The 22,927-nt window shown below is 46.9% G+C and overlaps 1 protein-coding gene across 3 annotated transcripts in view; it reads right to left on the bottom strand.

Moving 5' to 3' along the window:
- Window positions 1–19,104, bottom strand: part of AP3M2 (adaptor related protein complex 3 subunit mu 2) — a 35,894-nt gene extending 16,790 nt beyond the window's left edge. The window contains exons 1-4 of one of the 3 annotated variants that reach the window (XM_029603715.1): window positions 19,057–19,104; window positions 11,988–12,336; window positions 9,402–9,573; window positions 8,899–9,036 (exon numbers count right to left, since the gene is read on the bottom strand). In XM_029603715.1, the coding sequence (XP_029459575.1) occupies window positions 8,899–9,036; window positions 9,402–9,573; window positions 11,988–12,260 (583 nt within the window). In that variant the 5' untranslated portion in view covers window positions 12,261–12,336; window positions 19,057–19,104. The other 2 variants (XM_029603712.1, XM_029603713.1) reach the window with 2 other exon arrangements.
- Between the last annotated feature and the right edge of the window lie 3,823 nt (window positions 19,105–22,927).

The raw sequence follows: 22,927 nt of genomic DNA on the forward strand, positions 1-22,927 counted from the left end.
TGCATCGACAGAGGATAACTCTCTACCTTACCCTGGAGACAACTGAGATCTGCCAACTGAACCCTAAGAGTTAAAAGCCAGACCTTTGACTAAACCCTTCTGAAAAAAGGACAAAATATGAGACAGTGTAGCTATGAGAGCCTGTACCCCAATAGTGATATACCAGGTCTGGAAAACTTTCCACACTCGTACATCCGATAGAGATGTGGACTTTTGCCTAGCCTGTAACAGAGTGGCAATTACTGCTTCAAGATACCTCCTGAATCTCAAACGTCACCTCTCACAAGCCAGGCCGCTAGACAAAAGTATGCTGCCTAATCTGAAAATATTGGGCACTGACGAAGAAGATTCGCTAGATGCCCGAAATGCAGCAGTCCATCCCTGGCCATGTTGATGAGATCCGGGAACCAAAATCGGCGTGGCCATTCTGGCACCAACAGAATTATGTCACCTGGATGTTTCTCTATCCATTGCAACACCTTGCCTACTAGGTGCCATGGAGGAAAGATGTAAAGTAGAACTTTCCAAGGCCAAGGGACAACCAGAGCACAGACGACCTCCACTCTGTGTTCTCTTCGCCGACTGAAAAACTGGCACACTTTGATGTTTTGATGAGTCGCCATTAGATCCACATGAGGCCAACCCCACTTCTTGTGGATAAGCTGCATCACTGTCTCAGATAGCTTCCATTCTCCAGGGTCCAATACCCTGCGACTGAAAAAATCCACTTGCACGCTGTTGACACCTGCGATGTGTGACACCGCTATCTTCCCTAATGCCCAGAGAATCAATTCTTGATCCTCCTGAGCTACTTCCCGACTCCTGGTTTCTCCCTGCTGGTTGATATAGATCACTATTGTCACATTGTCTGACAGGACTCTTACCAACAGACGTCTCAAAAACAACAGAAAGGCAAGTAAAGCGAAATAACCGCACTGGTCTCTCCTTGGACCACTAGCCCTGCGATTACTGACACTGACACACCATCCCCCAACTGGACAGGCTGGCATCAGTGGTAAGAATCATCCAATCTGGGACCTCTAGTTCCACACCATGCTCTAGATTGGACCGAAGGAGCCACCATGATAGACTGTCCCTGCTGTCTCCCTCGAGCAGAAGGGGAAGATGAAACTTCTCTGACAGCGGATCCCACTGGGAGAGAAGAACTCTCTGAAGAGGTCACATATGTGCGAATGCCCAAGGCACCAACTCCAAGGTCAAAACCATAGAGCCGAGGACCTGCAAATAGTACCAGACCCGGGGCACCACCAGTCCGAACAACCAACGAATCTGCCCCGCAGCTTCAGCATCCTCTTCTTCATGAGAAACACTCTGCCACTCTGCATATCGAAGAAAGCCCCCAGATACTCTAGGGTTCTGTGTGGGAAGAAGGTGGCTCTTCACCAGGTTCACCACCCAGTCAAGAGATTCCAGATGCAACAACACTTTCTGTACCGAATGACAACAAAGGTCCTCCGACTTTGCCCAAATGAGCCAATCGTCTAGATAGGCGTGTTCTAGAACATCTTCCTGACACAAGTCTACTGCTACCACCATCATAACCTTGGTGAAAGTACATGGCGCCATAGCCAGACCGAACAGGAGAGCTCTAAATTGAAAATGTTGTCCCAAGAACATAAACCGCAGAAACCGCTGGAGCTCCGGCTGGAAGGCTATGTACAGATAAGCCTCCATCAAATCTAGAGAAGCCAGGAACTCATCTTTGCTCCCTCCAAATCAAAATCCTCCTGAGCGATCTTGAGTTTGAGCTCCTGTAGGACTTGAGGAATCAAGGGCCACATTTCCTCTTTATGAAAACAATGGATCACTCTGGGCTCATCTCTCTCGGTAACAAGGATCTCCTCTGGATCCACCACCTGATCCATGCTGCCCTTATCTAGATAGACCCCCTGGGGCACCCCCGAATCATCAGAATCGTCCACTGTGTCTCCCAATTCTCAGGCAAGCTCCAATACATGCTGGATGTGTGAAAGCTGCTTCCTTTTTACCTGCCCAGGCTTATATCCTGGAAATGGATTATCTGAAGGCCAAGCCCAGGTCCCAGAATGCGCCTCCCCCCCCAAGAGCTGCTTAGCTAAATAGACCTCATGCATCAAAAGAATAAAATCTGTGGAAAAAGGTCGTGTGGACGCAGGAATCGTACCCACTGACTGAGTGGGCTCAGTAATAGGGTTAACAGAAAAATCCTCCCCCTCTGGAGCCTGAAAACACTGGAGATAGCCTTGGAGGGGAATCCCCCTCCCCCACTCCCTACACTATCAAAGCCACCTGAGATTGCATAATGGCCGCCATTCCCGTGCCCACGGGTAGAGAAGTTCCGGCCTGCTGCGAACCCTGCTGTGACTGAGAGGCAGGAGTGAGCACACGTCTTCCCTTTGACGCATTGGCAGGCCTCCCTGAAGTCCCTTCACCGCCCGACATGCAGCTCGCGCACAACCCAGCCCGGTTGAGCCGCGACTGCAACGACCCGCAAGTGCAGCAGACTGAGTCACGCATCGTGCAGCACGTGGCCCTAATTGCGGGGAATCCCCTCTGCTATAGCCGCCCACTGCACTTGCAACTGAGTAAAATTGCCTAAATATACCAGCTGCCACTAGCTGGAAACCTCAAACCTTCTTATTTTCTTCTTTTTTTTTTTTTTTTTTAACAACTTTACCACCAACAACCAAAATAATCATACTTTTCTGGTTTAGGCTGGAAAATAGAGTGTGGGAACAAGCTGCTTCACAGTGCCTCAAGCCTCCTCAGCAGCCTCATGAAGGGGAGGGTTCTGGACCACCACATTTGCACCCCACGGACTAAAGGGTCACCAACCCCAAGCCTGTCTGCCTGATACCAGGGGATGGGCCCACCAGGATCTAGCAATCCCGTGGGAGGAAAGCTCTCTCTCCTCGTCTTTTTTTCTTTTTCAACTCCAGAACTGCAGGTTTTGCACCATCTACCACCTGCTGGAGACAGAGAAATACTGAGGGACTGGAGGTGGCACTCAGGGTTATGTAGCAGTGTCAGTAAAGCTTTCTCTGACTCCATCTGCTGGCAGGGAGGCAAACCCCAGGAGTCTGGACTGATCTGGGTATGTAGGGAACCCCCTTACTGCCCTTGTGTTTGTCATCTATATGGCCATAGGTACTTGGGGGGGGGGGGGGGAGTTTGCAATAAAATGTTCAATTCACAATAATGTATTCACTGTTCAGTGATATCTATGCACACCTTCTATTTCCTGAAACTACACAAAGTGTGGATGTTAGAAATAGGTGACGACACTTTCTGTTACAACTTTTTCTTATGCATAATCCCTCTTGAATTAGAAGAAAGAACTGATTTGCAAGAATTTGCAGTAATAATGCTCTAGCTCTAGGGGAATTATGGATAAAAAAGAAATCCTGGCAGAGGAAATGCTTGTCAACCATTTGTGAAGCCCCTTTTTTGTCCAAGTTCAGGGAATATAACATGTGGCAGTCACTGTTTTTTTAGAGTAAAGAAGGCAGGCCCTAAGGCTGCTTTTGGTGGTCTGCAAGCCACTGCTAGCTATTTGGGACCTAGCCCTCCCCTCTTTTCCTATGAACATCATAACTAGACAGCAAGACATCCTGCCACAAGCTATATATTCTCAAACTACACACAAGAGGATTTCAGGAATTGCCAAGACATCTTTTCTTCCTAAACTTTCTTAGCAATAAATAAGCTCTCATGAACTGGAGCAAACCTCTGCTTCTCGGTAGTAATGTGCTGAGGCTAGGGGTGAAAACACTTTACAGGAGAAAGGGCTTTTGCCCCTCTCTGAAACCAATCATTTAGTTTTCAGTTCAGAAAATGCAGCTTGTGGTAAGATTGATTTCCACAGGAGAAATAAGCAGCGGGCCATACAAAAACTTTTCTTTGCAGAAAACAGGCCAAACAACAGTGTCCAGATGCAAGCTACTGTCGGTATCCTCTAGCACAGCACAACAGTGCAGCACAGTTCAGCAGGACCTATTGACATGAGTAGGCTCAGACCTGAGCCGGCGTTTCCAGAGACAACTAGGAGCAAATGGTTAGTTTTCCCAGTGGGGTGCCCCAGGGATCTGTACAGAGACTATGTGTTGTTTAACTTATTCATTAATGATCTGGAAAAGGGAGCAACAAGTGCAACGATCATGACGAAGAAGACATAAAATTATTCAAAGTACTTAAAATATGAGCAGAAAGAGGTCTTGCAGGAGGCACTTGTGAGACTGGAGGACTAGGCATCTAAATGGCAGATTAAATGTAATGTGGCCAAGTGAAAAGTGATGCACGTGGGGAAAATAATCCCAACTACTGTTATGGTTGTGGGGTTTGGGTGGATTCTTGGGTACTGTGGCAGATGACCACGCCCACGGGGAGGGGCCCCGTGGGGAGCCACAGTACTGGGCTAGACTCAGGATGCACAAACACAGAATTAGCTCTTTTATTGTACAGCTTGATGTATCCCACCAGAGGTGGCAGTAGTGAGGCAGTCTGGATGTAGCAGTCTCGGGACCCTCGGCAGAGGGGACCCTTCTCACCCCGTTGGTATAGGGAGATCCAGGTGTAGGTTTCCCAGCAAGGCAATGCTGTGGATGAGACAGACTGAGAGTTAGATTACTCACTAGATGGTAGCTGTAGGTATGCAATTCCACCAGGCAGAAGTAGATCGTAACAGGCACCGAGACAGGGAGAGCAGGCCCTCGAGGAGTGAGTACCTGATCCCTGTAAGGCACCTGAAATAAAGCAGAGGGCCCCCGAGGGGTGGGTACCCAGGTTGGTCAATACCCCGAAGGGCAGAGAAAGAGCTTCCAGCGGCAGCACAGAAGCAGCAGAGTAGCTTAGACCGGACGAGTCCAATCCTTGCTACCTCGATTAGCTAGCACGTAAGGGCAGGCCAAATACCCGGATGGCGTGATGTCACTTGAGGGGGACGCCCCTGAGATTCGCGCCAATGTTGGAATAAAGATGAGGATCGCGCGTGCACCCTAGTAGGCCCTTGGGAGGAGCATGGTGGGAGGCAGCACCATAGCCGTTCCGGGGACATCGGAGAGGGCGACTTGCAGACGCGGCGGTAGCCATTTTCCCAAGGTAAGCGGGAGGAGCCGTGAACAAGGTGAGGCAAACGGGGCGAAGCCGTCTGAGACCGATGGATGCAACAACTACAGGTTCAGTACTGAGGTAATGCATCAAAACGGCGATTTTCTAATAGCCTGCGAGTACAAGGCTGTGTATCTAATTCTCCAAGGGAAGGGGTACACAAGAGCTGTGGACCTGGCACCCGCTTCTTCTGCAGGAAATACTAGCTCTGCCCAAATCATTTCCCTGGGAACGGAGTCCCTAAAAGCAGCTTAAAGTAGCAGTACGGTGACAAAAAAAAACCCCATGCATGCTTTTATTGCAGAGAGGTGAGTGATTTTTCTCAGGCTCTCTCACTGCTTTGGAAAATTGTTCACCCCAAATCCTCTGCTCAGTGTGTGGCAGCAGTCAAAACGGCAAACAGAAAATTAGGAATTCTTGGGAAAGGAAGAGAAAATAAAACTGAGAATGTCATAATGCCTCTGTATGAATCTTTAGTGTGACCACACCCTGAGCATTGTATGCAGTTCTGCTCACTCCCATCTCAAAAAGAGATCTAGGAGAAATGGGAAAGGCACGGAGATAAAGGGGACGGAGTGCTCCTGTGTGAAAAATGACTAACCAGCCTGCAGACAAAATGACAGAGGCGATGTGACAGAGCTGGGTGGAATTAGTTAATAGGGAATGGTTATTTGTGTTTTCAAAAGTACTAGGAGACACTCTGGGAAACTAATCGGTAGCAGATTTAAAACACATTTAAGAAATGTTTGTTTTCAGTCAACGCACACGTAGCCTGGAATTTGTTGCCAGAAAATATAATCCAAGCTGGCAGTAGAGCTGGCTTTAGAAGGATTTGGACAGGTCCGTTAACAATGATTAGCCAGATAGATGTAGGGACTGCCATCTCTTACTTTGGGAAGTGATCTCCCAGCGACCTGGACCGGCCCCTGTCGAAGACAGGACGCTGAGCTCGACAGATCATTAGTGCAACCCCAGCATGGCACTTTTTATGTTCTTGTTAAGGGAAAGATACTTGAGATAGCGCTGGAAAATGTGTTGCAACTTGTAATTAAACCCAAGTGTGTGTGGGTGTGTTACATGTGATGGAAGATTTTGCTCTGCTGGGAAGTACAGAATGCAGCATTAAAATACAGCCCCATAGCAGAGCTGAGTCCGAGTCTCTGCTCCCATAACTTAAGGACTTTCTTATAGTGTCGTTTACACATCTTATAATATTCTGGCAATTTTCGGACTCTGATTTCCTGCATCTTCAGTTGTTTAACTTCTCTCCTTCTCTTTGCTATCTCCACTCTTACCTCTGAAGAGTAGGACAGACTTTAGCTGGCTAAAACAACATAACAGTTCACACGTCTATAACCACTTTTCTTCCTATAAAATGAAATATAACCAGCTAAATTTAGTCTGGGCCCTGCTATTTGGAAGCTCAACTTAGCAGGCTAGCACTGGAAATCAGTCAGCAGGCTTCCCCAACTATTCCTCCATGGCCACCCACTTTTTCGGCATGCTAAATTTAGCTGGCTATTGAGTCTAGCAAACCAAATGTAACCTCGAAGGATCTAGCCAGTTCACTCCCATGCTAGTTGGCTAGATCCTTGTAAAATATTCCCCTTAAGCCATAGTTTTTGCTGTTTTCTTTGCAGGTATGCACTGGGTTGTATTCTTCCTGCAGTATTTTCTTATACATCGGCCATTTCCCTTCAAAATCTTAAGTCTCAAATTCTGCAAAATTCCTGAATCAGATAAAATGGTGAACTATCAGGAATTACTGAGCACATGGCGTTTTTTTCATGCAGCCAAAAAGAAAGAAAATAAGGCCTGCTTGGGAGAAACTTGTGTGGTTCACAGAAATGTACTTGTGTCTATAATCATTTTACATCTTCAAATTTTGCAGGACTGATGCTGCCTTGAAACTCATCCACCCAGTTAACCTCAGCAAATAGATAAATCAGTTTTAAACAGATGATCCTTTACATTCAATTTTTAAAATTTTCAATTATATAAAACTAACATCCAAATAAACTGATTTTATTTAAAGAACATTTTTTTTTTTAATTTTGCTGTACACGTGCACTTTGACTCCATGTTATGGTCACTGTTGCCTAAATGTTTTCTAGCCTTCAGTTCTGACACCAAGCCCTCACTGTGTGTTATAAGAAACTCCTCAGGGATTCCTCTCTAACTGATGTTCAGATTTGCAAGGCACATATCCAAAAGCATCATTCCCTCAGCCGCACAGCAAGGTCCATTCTGCAGTCTAACACTGGCACATGCCAAGCTTCACTGTGGAGCTGTTTCTTCTGTTCTGTAAGAGTCTGCTCTGGCTGCTCACGGAAAACTCATGGTTCAAAATATAAAATATTTCTAATACTATATTTAAGAAACAGGTTTTTAGTTTTATATACTGTCTTTCAAAAAAGTATTTAGAAAACTATCAGACATATCGGCATCTGCTTGTTCTACAAGTGTCTGCATTTGCAGCGAGGTTTTCTGTACGTGTCTATATGCAGGTCAGCTCTACACTTTGCCCTCCTGCATTTTGTAACGGCTGCTCACAAGTTTGGGTGTTTAGATGCTGGGCTCTGTCTCCATGGGCTGGTTTCTAGCATGGCACTGAAACTCAGCACACGGATTAGACGGAAATTCTAGATTCTTTGCAGGAAGTGATATCTTGTGGTGACAACATAAGAAATCAGCCAGAGGCATCATCATCATCATGCATATGCTTTTGAGACCACACATCTGTGATTAATTCTACTGTTGGTCGAATCCAATCTAACGCAAACTGCAATGAACTGAGCTTTCACCTGGACTAATACAGCCACTGGAACTCCACGCAACAGATGACCTACATGCCAACTATCTGAGAGGTCGATACTCAAAAGGTTTGTCTGGCTTACTTTGGGAGTTAGTCGAACAATTCTCCGGCTAAATTTTGTTCTGGTAAATCATTGCACAACAAAATTTAGCTGGATAAATCCAAAATCATTGAATGAACAAAATTTAGCCAGATAAAAAAACGTGGCACTGGCAGCGTTCCCAGGGTTTGCTTTAACTCAGCGTTAATATGCAGTGCTGGCCAAAGGGTAGATTTTCAAAACAGCGTGTGGGCGTACATGTGCGCACGCTACTCGGCGCGCGCACATGTACCCCCGATTTTATAAAATCAGGGGTCGGCGCGCGCAAGGTGGTGCACAATTGTGCATCTTGCGCGCGCCAAGACGCGCTGCTTTCCCCTGTTCCCTCCCAGGCCGCTCCAAAATCGGAGCGGCCTCAGATGGAACTTCTCTACCCCCCCCCCACCCCACCTTCTCTTCCCTTACTTCCCCTGCCCTTTCCCCCCTACCTTTTTCATTTGTTCCAACTGCCGGCGCATGATCTTCGGCACAGCAGCAAATGGCCGCTGTGCGGGGAGCCTCTGACCCTGCCCAGCCCCACCCCCGGACTGCCCCGCCCCTGCCTGGGACCTAGACGTGTCCCGGGGCTTTACGAACGTTGCTGGGCCTTTTTAAAATCGGCCTGGCGTGCATAGGCCCATTTACGTGCGTAATGTTTTGAAAATCTGGTCCTAATTGTCCAAACAGCAGGCCTAAAATCTTCCAAATAACTTTATCTGGAAATATTCAGTGGCACTTTTATCTGGATAAGTGCAACTGGATATCTAGGGTAAAGTATCCAGATAAACTTATCTGGAGGTCTTACCGCTCAGCAACCTTTTGAACATGGGCCTCTATTTCTTTTAGCTGGACCATAACTCTACATTCTAATTAGTTGAATTTTGCAGCAAGCAAGTACCTGATTTGTCAATGATAGCATCAATTTCTTCAATCACATCAAAATATGCCTCATTATTGGTGTATTTCACGCCAGTCCGTCGCCAAGGTACCACAGAGAGCTGTCCAGTGGGGAGCTGGTCACCCACATTCGTGCTTCCTGTAAACAGGGAGCAACCGGTAGAGTTTAGATCCTGACTGTAAGTCCTAGCCTCAGGCCACAGTTGTCCCTTCCTATACAAGGCCGTATCAGCCCTCCCAAATCTGAGCCTTAGACTGAAGCTTTGCCTCCCAGCCCCAGGGCACAGCTATCCCTCCCGGTACTGGATCAGAGCCACCCCTCCTAGTTCTGGTCCTAAGTCACCCCTCCCAGCCCCAGGGCACAGTTGTACCTCCCAGTACTGAACCAGACCACCCCTTGCAAATCTGAGCTTTAGGCAGGAGCTGCCCCTCCCAGCCCCAGCACACAGCTGTCCCTCCCGAGCCTGGGCCTCAGACCAGAGCTGCCCCTTCCAGACCCTGTACCTGTAATGGTGTTGACGACAGTTCGCAGGATGGTGGGAGGTTTGATTAGTTCCTTTAGAATGTTGGACTCTGTAGCCAGAGGGAATCCATTGTCCAGCATTTCTTCCAGCACTTCATACACCACCACCACATTATCTTTAATCACCATTTCTGAGCACACACCAAAGTAATCCTGCAGGGTGCAGACAAGACAGGTGTATATTAGTCCATTTTTCACCTGACTTTACTGCACTCCACACACAGACCCCAACAGCTCCTGCAATAAATTCTCATATTCGTTGAAGATCTCTGCCGCCTTTCCCCTCAACCTGACCCGCAGATGACACCATGACTCTGCTCCTAATTCTGATATGATGTCTAATTTCCAGCATCCCATATTGCACTTATCTGCTCAATCTTGGGAAATACCACTCATACATTTAAACTTGTCTAAGGTTAATGCTGCCAGCCTGACTTCCAGGACCGATACATAACGTGGCACACGGCCGTGCATGGGTAATGCTGCCAGCCTGACTTCCAGGACAGATACATAACGTGGCACACGGCCGTGCATGGGTAATGCTGCCAGCCTGACTTCCAGGACCGATACATAACGTGGCACACGGCCGTGCATGGGTAATGCTGCCAGCCTGACTTCCAGGACCGATACATAACGTGGCACACGGCCGTGCATGGGTAATGCTGCCAGCCTGACTTCCAGGACCGATACATAACGTGGCACACGGCCGTGCATGGGTAATGCTGCCAGCCTGACTTCCAGGACCGATACATAACGTGGCACACGGCCGTGCATGGGTAATGCTGCCAGCCTGACTTCCAGGACCGATACATAACGTGGCACACGGCTGTGCATGGGTAATGCTGCCAGCCCGACTTCCAGGACCGATACATAACGTGGCACACGGCTGTGCATGGGTAATGATGCCAGCCTGACTTCCAGGACCGATACATAACGTGGCACACGGCTGTGCATGGGTAATGCTGCCAGCCTGACTTCCAGGACCGATACATAACGTGGCACACGGCTGTGCATGGGTAATGATGCCAGCCTGACTTCCAGGACCAGTACATAACGTGGCACATGGCTGTGCATGGGTAATGCTGCCAGCCTGACTTCCAGGACCAGTACATAACGTGGCACATGGCCGTGCATGGGTAATGCTGCCAGCCTGACTTCCAGGACCGATACATAACGTGGCACACGGCTGTGCATGGGTAATGATGCCAGCCTGACTTCCAGGACCAGTACATAACGTGGCACATGGCTGTGCATGGGTAATGATGCCAGCCTGACTTCCAGGACCAGTACATAACGTGGCACATGGCTGTGCATGGGTAATGCTGCCAGCCTGACTTCCAGGACCAGTACATAACGTGGCACACGGCTGTGCATGGGTAATGCTGCCAGCCCGACTTCCAGGACCGGTACATAATGTGGCACACGGCTGCGCATGGGTAATGCTGCCAGCCTGACTTCCAGGACCGATACATAACGTGGCATATGGCCGTGCATGGGTAATGCTGCCAGCCTGACTTCCAGGACCAGTACATAACGTGGCACACGGCTGTGCATGGGTAATGCTGCCAGCCTGACTTCCAGGGCAGGGCCAGCATGTCATACACAGTTTTGTATATGTAATGCTGCCAGTGGTTCACTTATTTTTTAATACTTTTTTACTAAATTTATATTTATACACTTGGATTGGCGTTTATCATTACTGTAACTCATCCTCACTGAATGTTTCTAGCCTTTATTTTTTGCATGTACCTCTACTTGTTTGTTTGTTGTTGTCTTGGAAGAATAAAATATAACAGCAGATAATGACGGTAAGGCCCATGTGGTTTGCCCAAATTGCTTCCTGGTAATTCACTCCAGTTGATCACAGTCTTTTCCCTTCATATCCTGGCAACTAAGGATCCTCTGCACTTGTCTTGGGCTTTCCTGAATTCTCAGACTGTTTTGCAGGCCCCCCCCCCCCCCCTTTTCTACGAAAAACCATCTTCTGATGTCACTGCCAGATCTACCCCCTGAAGAGCCTCATGCTGTGACCTCTTGCTCTGGAACTAACATCCCAAATATTGCTTGCACATGTTAACAGCGCTCTGTGTTTGACTTTTCGACAGTGTGAGGACAATTTTTAAAACTACATAGGTGGGTAAACACAACAGTGATTCACACACAAAGGTCAGCTGTCAGAAAACTGTCCCCCTCTCCCCTCGCAATATGGCTAAAAGCATACTTTTTAACCATATTTACAGGAGGTGTTCCCAGGGGTGTGTTTTAGGAGGCATCGGAAAACACCATGCATGGTTGTATTTTCCAGTCTAAGCACATTATTCTCCAAAAAAAAAAAAAAAAAATATATATATATATATATACCTGCCTAAAAAACATAGGGCAGAAAACTGGGATTACTCTGTGCCCATAGCAAATTTCAGCGAGAATGCACACGCCTACTTTCTCTTTGACACGTGGTGCAAAGCCCGCGGATAAAGCATGTTCCCAGGTTCTGCCGCACAGTGGACAGCCTGAGAATCGGGTCCAGCTGCAGAAGCAGGGACTTCCCCCCGACCAGGCGCACACACCTGGAAAGTGTCCACCACGCGATGCAGGAACTCGATGGCAAACAGCGGCGGCACTTCCGTCTGGATCACCGCGACGAAGAATATCTTGTGCCGGTAGACGCTCAGCAGGTAGTGGTGCGGGGTGGGGATCACCGGAGGCACGTTCTCAGCCTCCGTTGCTCTCTCCTGCGCCTCAAAGAAGTAATCGCAGACGGAGCGGCTGACGATGCTTTTCCAGTGTTTCTCCAGGAAGATGTCTCCGGAAGAGTTGATCAGGAAGAGGCTGTGAATCATGGCTGAAGCACAACACGCCTGGAAAACGAATAGAAGCTTTCCCTCCAGTCACAACCCGTGCCGAAAGGATTCGGACCTGGAAAACAAAGACGACGCAGTCAGGGGTGAAACTGTACAAACAAGAAAAAAAAAAAAGGAGAGGAACCCACCTGGAGTGAAATAAGTGTATTAGTCAATGGCTAAGAACTGAGATTCGCTTTCTGGGTAATCTGGAGTATTTTGCAGAGCCTGTAGTGGCACTTTAGCAATATAAGGTCCCGTGTCACTGTCGCATTCCATGTGGCACCTCCCAAAAGCTGCCGCGGTGTCGCATCCTGGAAGCTCTTAAGACTTCATTCAGGTTGGAAAATGGGGGGCAGCATCCAGCTGCAGCTCTGTGCCCTCGCCCCTCCTGCGGCTCACTGCACAGACCATGAGTTTTCATGTGTCGCTTTTTTTTTCTCAGTCCTTTTCATTTCAGCTCATTTCATTCTTTACAAGCGTTTCTGCCTCCTTTCCATCCACAGCTCACAAGGGATGGACTCTCAGATCATCTCTCAGTCTATTACTCATCTACCCTTGTGTCATTCTGGTGCCTCTTTATCCACCAAAGCCGCAGCAGCTTATCTTTCTGCGGCACTCCCCGCAGCATTTGACTGTACTGCCCCCCTCTGATATTCAAAACCACTATTCAATTACGCCCCAGCCTTGGCTGAACGCTGCGTGAAACGCTTTGTAATTTGTCGCCAGATGATGTGATCAAGGCTAATACTAGAGCAGGATTTTCAGAAAGTTTGGATAGGTTTCCGGAGGATGGGGTCATGAATCATTGACAATTATTAGCTGTGTACACCTCGGGATTACCTCCTCTCATTGCTAGGAACCGGGAGTGAATGCCAGGAAATGGATCCCCCCATTGGTTAGGATCTGCCGGGTACTTCCTGCTGGAGGCAGGATCCTGGGCTGAATGGACCATTGGCCTGACCCAGCGTGGCATTTTATCCATGCTTAAACTATGTCAGTTACACGACCCAAGGCTGCTCCATGAATTCTCACTCTCCTGCCATCACCCCTCTTTGAAAGATCTTTACTCTTAGGACAGCAATACCATCAAACTCTGGTGGCATTTAGCCATTCCAGTCTCAGGATCCTTTCCCCCACCCCTTTCATTCTCTTTCAGGTTGTCATGGGTGGCGTGGGTGTGAGCCCTTGTGGCTGTGGCTTACTTGACGCGGCCTCACCGGCAAACCTACGAGGCCTTATGCCAACAGCTGGTGGACGTGCCCTGTAACAGGGGCAGGCTGGAGCTTCACCTATTGCGAACCGACTCCCCCCCCTCAGGCTGAGCCCTTGGGTTCTGGCGGCTGGCAGGGCTTAGATGGGTCCTTAGAGCGGGCTGATAAGTAAAGAACCCGAGGGCAGGTCAGGGTCAGTTCAGGCAGCAGATGGAAGGAATTGGAGATGGCCAAGGTCAGGGCAGGCAGCAGAGAGGGATGGGCAGGCCCAGGCATGAGATCAGGCAGCCTGGCGGCAGGCAATCGTGGTCAGGGCTAGGCAAGAGATCAGAATCTGGAGGTCAGGCCAAAAGGTGGACGAAGACACATAGGAGACACCGGATGAGACGGGTAGGACAAGGAAGGCTAGAGGAGGCAAGGCTGGACAAGAGCTGGATGAGGCAGGAACCAGGCATGCAGGACAACTCAAAGCAACACACACTGCTATGGCAGGGGACTCACAGCTGAGGCATCTTCTGCTCCTCAGAAGGAGCCTTAAATAGGGAACAGGCAATTATCTCATCAGGGGGTGCCGAGGCAACGATCCCGCTGCGAGCCCTTTACATTGCAGTGAGATGGGCATGCACACACCTAAGAGGAGGAGAGGCCTGGAGCAACGAAGCACGGTGGCCTGCAGGGCTGGGGAAATGGCGGCGACCTGGCCATTTGACAGCATTGGCAGCATTGTGGATCACTCTCAGCGGCTCATGGGGGGGGGGGGGGGCATCCCGCGAGCTGTTTTCTGGCACTTCCACTCTTTTATCCACCAAGCGAGTTAATCTGTTTCTAGATCTGGTCTCACCTCTGCTGTTGGCACTTGGATCGCATCCTTCTTCTAACCTCTCCTGCATGTTTGGCTGTCACTGGAGTTGCACCTGCTTGGATGTGATTCTGTTAGGTGAGCAAACTTTTCAGGCCGCTTCCTCTGGAAAGTTCTTTACCAGAGAAGCCAAACGTAGGTAGAAAGTTGAAATCCAGACCTTCCAAGGTTGCATTCTCAGAAATCATTCCCCTTCCACACACACACAGGGCCCAAAAGGCAGGCTGAGCTCCAGAGTCTGTACCATGAGACAATGGTGCAGAAAGCGGGGTTATAGGTTTATTCGGAACTGGGGAACATTCTGGGGAAGGGAGGGTCCTATTCTGATGGGATGGGGTGGAACCTGGCTGCTGGTGCTAACATTTATAATGGAGACAGAGCAACTTTTAAACTAAATTACAGGGGAAAGCAGGGCTGGCCTCAGGACTTAGAGGTGAGGAGGGGGAGAGGTGGGCACTGGCACTGAGAGGGGAGGATTTGAGCAGCTGCAACCCGGAGGGCAAGAGGGACAAACCCTCCCCATTACTTTTCAAGGCACCCACCTTAAATCCAGCCCTGTGCAACTATAAATTCCTACCTGGAACTGACATCCACTCCCCTTTCCCCCATGTCCCTCACCTACTCCTGGGGGAATTCTGCGCAAAAAAAATTAAAATTCTGCAAACTTTATATTGGTCAAAATAACACAATTTACATGACAGTCTTTAATTACATTTTACATTAATACAGAAAAAAGTTATAACTTAAAGATGCAGAATTCTAAATATTTTGAGCAGAATTTCCCTAGAAATTCACTGTAAGAGAGTCCCTTCCACTTGCTCTCCCTACTCCCCTGGCCACTTTGCCCTCTCAGACCCCATCTCCTCCACCTGCTAGTATCTCTCCCCTCCACCTCTAGACTCAACTCCTTCCACTCTATCTCCACTCTCAGAATTTGACCCCATTCTCAGTACTGTCCCTCACACAGGCTCCCTCTGTCCTTCCCTCTCTCTCTCACACACATGCTCCCTCTCTCTAGTACATATACACACACCCTCATACAGGCTCCCTCACTGTCTCGCGCGTGCGCACACACACACACACACACACATCCCCTCATACAGGGCCCTCTCTCTTGCATACACACCCACACAAGCTCCCTTTCTCTCTCACACATACATCCTCACACAGGCTACCTATGTCTCTCTCTAATGCACCACTTCACATAGGCTCTGTCTCACACATACACAATCCCTTCACACAGGCTAGCACCCTCACATACACACAAGCTCCCAATCTCTCATACACATACACACTCCTTCACAATCTCCTCATATAGGCTCCCTCTCTCTGAAACCCACACTCAAGCATCCCCCCCCCCACCGCTTTCTTACCTCCCATGCTCTCTCTCACACCCTCTTGCTCTCTCACCCTCCCCTCCCCTCATATAGGTTCCCTCTCTCTGAAATCCACACTCAAGCATTCCCCCACCCCTTACCTCCCATGCTCTCTCACCCTTCCTCTCTCCCATACCCCCTCCCTCTCTCACACACACAGTCTCACCGAAATCCCTCCCCTCTTACCTCCCATGCTCTCTCTCACACCCTCCTGCTCTCTCACCCTCCCCTCCCCTGCACCCCCTCCCCTCTCCCACACACACATTCTCTCTCACCGGTATGCCGCGAATGGAGCGCATCCCGCATGTGCCGCGGGACATGCTCCATTCACAGCAAAGATGAAGACCCGGGCGCGCCATTCGCGGCACACAGGGGCCTTCCATCTTCGCCGCGAGCGGAGTACATTCCATTCTTGGCACACGGGGGCCTTCCATTTTTGCTGCGAATGGCGAGCCTGGGCCTTCATCTTCGCCACGAACGGAGCGTATCCCATGGCACACGCAGGACACGCTCCATTCGCGGCATGCCGGGGTCTCCTCTGCTATTTTCTGCGCAGAATTTGGCAATTCTGCGCAGGAGGGGAATTCCCCCAGGACTACAGTCACCCAACCTCTTGAGTTGTATCATTACCTTTTTGGGCTGTAACTGCCACGCCATACAGGTTACCCCAGGGCTTCATAACCACCTTCTTGGTCCTGAGTCTACCCCCTTGGAGTTTCATGTCATGTCCCCCAGTTCTAGAATTTCCTTTCCACATAATCTAGTTTCACCAAAGTTATAGCACAGAATTCATTTTTACATTCACTTCCTTTACTGATTGACCTCGTGAGAAGAACAGCAGCTGGCTTCTGTCCCTGCAGAGACTTGGTTCTCCGAGGAGTGTCTCTCTGTTTCCTTCCTGCACAGAGTAAGGGGCCTAGCATATGAAAGAGAACTTTTCTTCTTGATACAGAGAAGGCTGGTGAGGGTGAACTGGCTGGGTTTTACCAATCTGTTTAAATGCATAAAACACTCCTGAATACTAGGAAAGAGGACATGCATGTAGGATTATCAGAACTATTAAAAGAACCTCTTTTTCACAGTCCCGCTCTGGGTGTTGAAAGCTTCAGTTCTAAGAGCTTGGTATAACAAAAATTCATCATCTGGTGGATTACAACAGTTTCAGGTGGATGTCAGAGGAATCATTAGCTACTGCTTTACACATTAAATCTATTTGTTATATTAAAAATATTTCATTTGGAAATGTCTGCTGTTTCTAAAGATGGTTTAAGAGGCATTAGAAATGTGTTTTTCAGAGAAACATCTCCCTGACAGAGTTCCTGCTTTCTCCCCTCTCATAGTATCACCAGACAGCTGATAAAAGCTGCTCACTTAATAGATTTCAAAGATATGTATACATTTTCTTTTGATACAGTAGAAAAAAAGAAACTCTACATGCTTGCTTTAAAAAAAGTTAGATATCATCAACAGCTCAAGAATATCCCAAAAACCATTTGGAGAGATGAACTATGGACTGATATGTTTATAAAGCTTGACTGGAGAACACTGTATAAGCCTCCAATCTTGAAATGCTCCGGAGGAGGCTCCTGCATGGGGCCACTGCTACCAAGCAGGCCGATTCTGTAACGTGCGCAGGAAAACGGGTGCTCGCTCAGTGTTGAGCGCCGGCTCTCCCAACGCGTGCCCAGCCACCTCTCCTGGGTGCGTGATCCTGTATTTAAATGAGGGGCGGTGTTAAAAAGGAGTCGCTAGGGTCAATAGTGCATCTCCAGCGCCTCCTTAGTAGTGGAAGCCCAGGGGAGGTCGGCTGTCAGCGGGTTCAGAAAACCGACGCTTCATTTTACAAGCATCCGCTTTCTGAACCTGCTGACAGCCATGGGTTAGGAAATTGAGCATCCATTTTCCTAACCTGACCCGCCGGCACTTTTAAAAAAAAAAATTTTTTTTAATCTTTTATTTTTTACCTTTTGGTTCCTCCAACTTAATATCGCTACGATATTAAGTCGGAGGATGTACACAAAAGCAGTATTTTCTGCTTTTCTGTACACGTTTTCCTGCTGTTCAGAAATTAAAGCCTGCCCTTGAGCAGGCACTAATTTCTAAGCGTAAAATGTGACGATCGGCCGTACATTTTTTTTCCGTATCCCAGGCAAATAACTAATAGCCTCATCAACACGCATTTGTATGTAATGAGCATTATTAGTTTCAGCGGGGATTGGACATGCGTTTTTGACACACTAAACACCTTACAGTATAAGAGGTAGTGGACATGAATCGAAAAAGCACGTCCAGCAGCAGGTTAAATAGTGCGCTCAGCTAAGCGCACTTTACAGTATCGGCCAGAATGGGTGTGTGAAGCATCTAGACTCTGAAGTGTCACAGACCTATTATTTCTGCTTAAATAAGGAAAACATATTTCATATGTTCCTAGTCTCCTAGGTTTAAATCCTTTTTTGATTTTGTGAAGAAAATGTTTTCTTTAATATTAATTTCTTCATTGTATATCTGCGATTAGTTATCGGTCTCAAGAGAGAGATGTGCGTCATGAGTTTTCTCATGGGAAAATGCAAGCTGGGATTCTAAAAAGCAGGAAAAACTGGATCTCCAGCTTAGGGCTGCAGAATACAATTACTGTTTTCCATTTCTTGATTGTTTCAAGAATTAAAATAGATGTAGCAGAAACTAATTAATGAAACTCAAATTTAAAGCAAAATAGGCTAATAAAATACATCATAAAACTGTGGATGGTAATATGTTTTTGAATGTTACATAAGTATAAGGAAAAAAGTAATATCTTTTTATTACTTTGCTTTTGCACTGAAATAAAAGCATGCTAAAAGTCAAATTATTATCTCTCTTACAATCCCCTTTTGATTTTATTGCTGGATCAGGTCTGAGGTCCCTTGCCTATTCTCTTCCACGTTCCATCTCTCTTTGTCGCTCTGCGTCTGGCGCTTCCTTTCTGATCGGGCAAGCATTATTTGATTTGCTCCATCGTTTTTCCAAGTCTGATCGCCTCGGGTACAAAACTGCTCACTAGCTCCTGATGTTACTCGCCCGCGTTCTCCTACCTGGCAGGGCCTCGCCGACACCTCTTCCTCTCGCTGTCCTTCCTCAGTTGCATCCAGCAAGGGTCACTCCCCTCCCTTCCTTCCTCCTCAGCTGATGCTCACGCTCAGAATCCTCCCCCGCTCTGCTGCTGATGCTCCCTCTCTCACACAGTTACACACTCTTCCCCCTCCCTTTCTCCTCAACTGATTCAAAGAAACTTTATTGGCATGACAAATTTGCATATGTCGCCAAAGTAATACGCTAATAAAGGAGGGAATCGGGAGAAATGGACTCACCCGCACTCCTCCCTTCTCTGCTGCGCTGCCTTGCACTGAGGAGCATCCTGTCACAGACCCAGCCAAAGAGCTGATTGGACAGTCCAGCAGTTCCTTTACCAGCCTGCTCTCAGCATTGGTTCTCGATTCCTAAGCTACAATGCTATTGGTTATTCAAGGAGAGATGAGCATGGATGAGCAGCTTTGCTTCCTGAGAATCCGCAGTTAGCAGGAGGGGGGGCTTTATTGGTGACAGAATGTATTTGCTTGTACCTCAAGGACAAACCAGGTCTCTCTCCGTGCCATCTCTCACGCACCTGATGGAGGAGGGGTATTGTAATCTGAACAGTGGAAATAGTAACTCAATATCCTTTTAATAATGAAGTGGATGCTAGAACTGTTCGTCCATCTTAAAAGGGACCCATCGCTCTGCATCTGTCTCATTTCTGTTAACGAGAAAAGAAAGCTATGAGCTAACCCCAAAGTATGATTCTAACACAAGGAAGGCCTCGGAGTAATCTGCAAACACACTAATGAAAGTAATAATTGTAAACAATTGAGATTGGCATTCATTCATAAACATTGGGGCCGATGCAATACATTGTGCTCAGCCGAACGCACTGTTTAACCCATGGTTGGACATGGGTTTTGGATGTGTGTCCACAACCCCTTGTTCTAGAAGGGGATTAGCACATCCAAAATACACGTCCAAGACCTCCTGCGAAAGCTAATCGTGCTCATCACATGCAAATGCATGTTGATGAGGCTATTAGCTATTCTCTCCCGAGTGAAAAAAACACAATGTGCGCCCGACAAGCACATTTTTACCCAAAAAAATTAACACCTGCCCAGAGCAAGCCTTAATTTCTGAGCAGCCCAAAAAGTGTGCAGAAAACCAAAAGGACCAGAATATTTAAAAAAAAAAAAAAGTGTGCCGGCAGTTAGGTTAGGATAAGGGATGCTCAATTAACGAGTGTCCATTTTCCTAAACCGTGGCTGTGCACAGGTTAGGAAAAATGGACACTCATAAAATTGAGCATTCGTTTTCCTAACCCGCTGACAGCCACCTCTCCTGGGCGCCTGCTGCCAAGGAGGCACTAGGGGCGCACAAATTTTCCCTAGTGCCTCCTTGACAGCGTGACCCATTTAAATATCAATCACGCGTCCAGAAGAGGTGGTTGGGCGTGCTTTAAGAAAGCAGGCGCTCAACACCGAGCGCCTATTTTCCGCACAGATTTATTGCATCAGCCCCATTATGTACAACCTAACTGGGCAGTCAGTGTGCCCCCCCTTCAGAATCATTCACACACACACACACACCTACCTCCCATTTGCACACCCCCTTTCACAGACTAACACTAGTCCCAGACGTGAGTTAACTTTACTCCACCTCTGAACCAGGAGTTATATCCAGCAGTAAAAAAGTCAGCATTAAGCACTTCAGGCTGTAAAGCATCTCCCTGCATTGTTGAGAAATACCTAATACCTTCATTTGCATGGGATTAGCATTTAGGTATGGTAATTTTAATGTTCATTTTTATCCTGTTTTTGCACACCTTTTTTGAGCAGTAAAAAAACCTGTTACATCATGAGTAAAGTTTAGCGCACCTTATTACATTTGCCTCTAGAAGAGCTCAAGAAGGTGCTGATCCCACCCCTCATAATTCTTTTCAACCTGTCCTTCAATATGGAGGAGAGCAGATGTAGTTCTGCTACACAGAAATTAGGATAAGTCAGAGGTGGCCATTTGGCAACTATAGAATTGTTATTCTAACTTTAAGAGTGGGCATAACTATGGAAACAATAATCAAGAAAACGACAATGCTGTTTGACACTGACTTTCTATGATAAATAGCGTAATATAGGTACTGGGGAGGGGGGAGAGAAAGGGATGGATTATACTTGACAAAGGGGTATTCAACAGTTTTTCCTTATACTCATATTGTTATGTATTTTTCATGTTTAATACCAATAAAAATGTTAATACAAAAATAAAGAAAACGACGATGCTGCAAAGTGAGACAAGGATATTACAGGACACTAGACAACATCGTTTCACAAAGGAAAGACTGTCAGACAAACTTGATTGAGATTTTAATGAGGTGACAAAAGTAATGGATAAGGGAAGCGCAGTAGACGTTTCCCATCTGGACGCCAGTAAGGCTTTTGACACACTGTTCCATGCAGAAGGCAGGTAAGAAAGGACAGAATGGGAGCAGGTCAGAAAACTGTAAATTGGTTAAGGAACTGGTAGAGCGGCAGGATGTAGAGAATGGTGTTAAACAGAGTTCATGATGGTGAAGGTAAAGAGACCAATAATTTGATGTTTCAGCTAATGCCTTTCAGTACTTTTCTTAGCAAAATTTTTGAGAAACGTGAGAGGAAAAATATGCTTGTTGGCAGATGACCATTTAACATGCTTGAAGAAAACTGGCATGGCCAGGATTTGAATAGATACTAGTAAATATTTTTTCCTGAGGGCCACATTGGTTCTCCCAAAGAGAATGAAAGGGTTAGAGGTCTCCTACCACTGAACGAATGCTTCAGAAAAGGGCTACTAAAATGGTAGAAGACCTGCAACACAATCACTATAAAGAGAAGCTTAAGATGCTCAAAATGTACTCGCTGGAGGAAAGAAGAGACAAGGGAGATATGATAGAAATATTAAAATATTTGACAGGCTTCAATAATATACGGAAAATTGAAAATGTCCATAGAAAAGGCAATTCAGGGATAAGAGGTCATAATCTGAAGTTGCAGGGAGGAAGGTTCAGGGGAAGCATGAGTAAATACTTCTTTACGGAGAGAGTCATAGAATCCTGTAAAAGTCTATAGGCAGGGGTACTGACAACTAAAACCATGACAGCATTTAAACATGTTTGGGACAGACACAGAGCACAGTGATAAGGACTGCTGGGGGGGGGGGGGGGTAACAGGTAGAAGAAATAAGGGACAGACTTCAGTGTTTGCTCAGTGATATGCAACTTTAGAAAGCCAAAGAAGGGAGAATACAAGCAGAGTGTAACAGAGCAGCTGCAAAGGGCTACCAGGGAGGATAGGGTAATCTGCACAGAGCAGCCAGAGTTGCAACCCTAATATTAATGAGCATGGGATGGCTAGATGCTTTGACAATATTATATGGATTGGCAGTGAATCAAATAATTAATAATGTATTGGACAACAGCCATACTAATTTAGTGGCTGCTTGAATTATTGTAAAGTGTGGTGGTAAAATATGGGCAGGAGACTAGGTCTTACATTAAGTAGGGACTTATAAGAGGAAGAAAAGATCTGAAATAGCCTATTAGCAAAGATGATGAATGCTGGCATTGTAACAGAATTTAAGCAGGATTGGGGCAGATAGAGAAGGTAGCTGGAGGAATAGGGTTAAGAAGTTGAGTAAAATCCATGTTGGGGGAGTGATATTGTTTTAAATACGGCCATGTATATGCTCATCTATGATCTATCTGAAATGGTAGAGAATTTGAAATAAAGACAACTGGGCAGACAGGATCAGCCAATTGGTCCTTATCTGCCATCATCTACTATGTGACATAACACATTACCAAAATACTCACTCAAATACACAATCCCTGTATATACACACAGACATAACATCAACTAATATATACTTGAACATAACCCTCTCCCTCTTTATGCACACAGATATCATATTCTTCATATATGCTATACACTATTATACAGAAATCCTTCCATACACATTTACTCACTTATTTCATTATTTCCCATTTCTAAACCACTCTTCCATAAAATTCTCAAAACAATGAATACAATAAAACAATTAAATTAATAACATATAAAACCTCAAAAAGAGAAAATACAGGTACCCCAGTATATACATACCACCAGCATATGCATACGATGCGTTCAC

The sequence above is a fragment of the Rhinatrema bivittatum genome, chromosome 5, assembly GCF_901001135.1.
Source record: "Rhinatrema bivittatum chromosome 5, aRhiBiv1.1, whole genome shotgun sequence".
Classification (NCBI taxonomy): Eukaryota; Metazoa; Chordata; class Amphibia; order Gymnophiona; family Rhinatrematidae; genus Rhinatrema; species Rhinatrema bivittatum.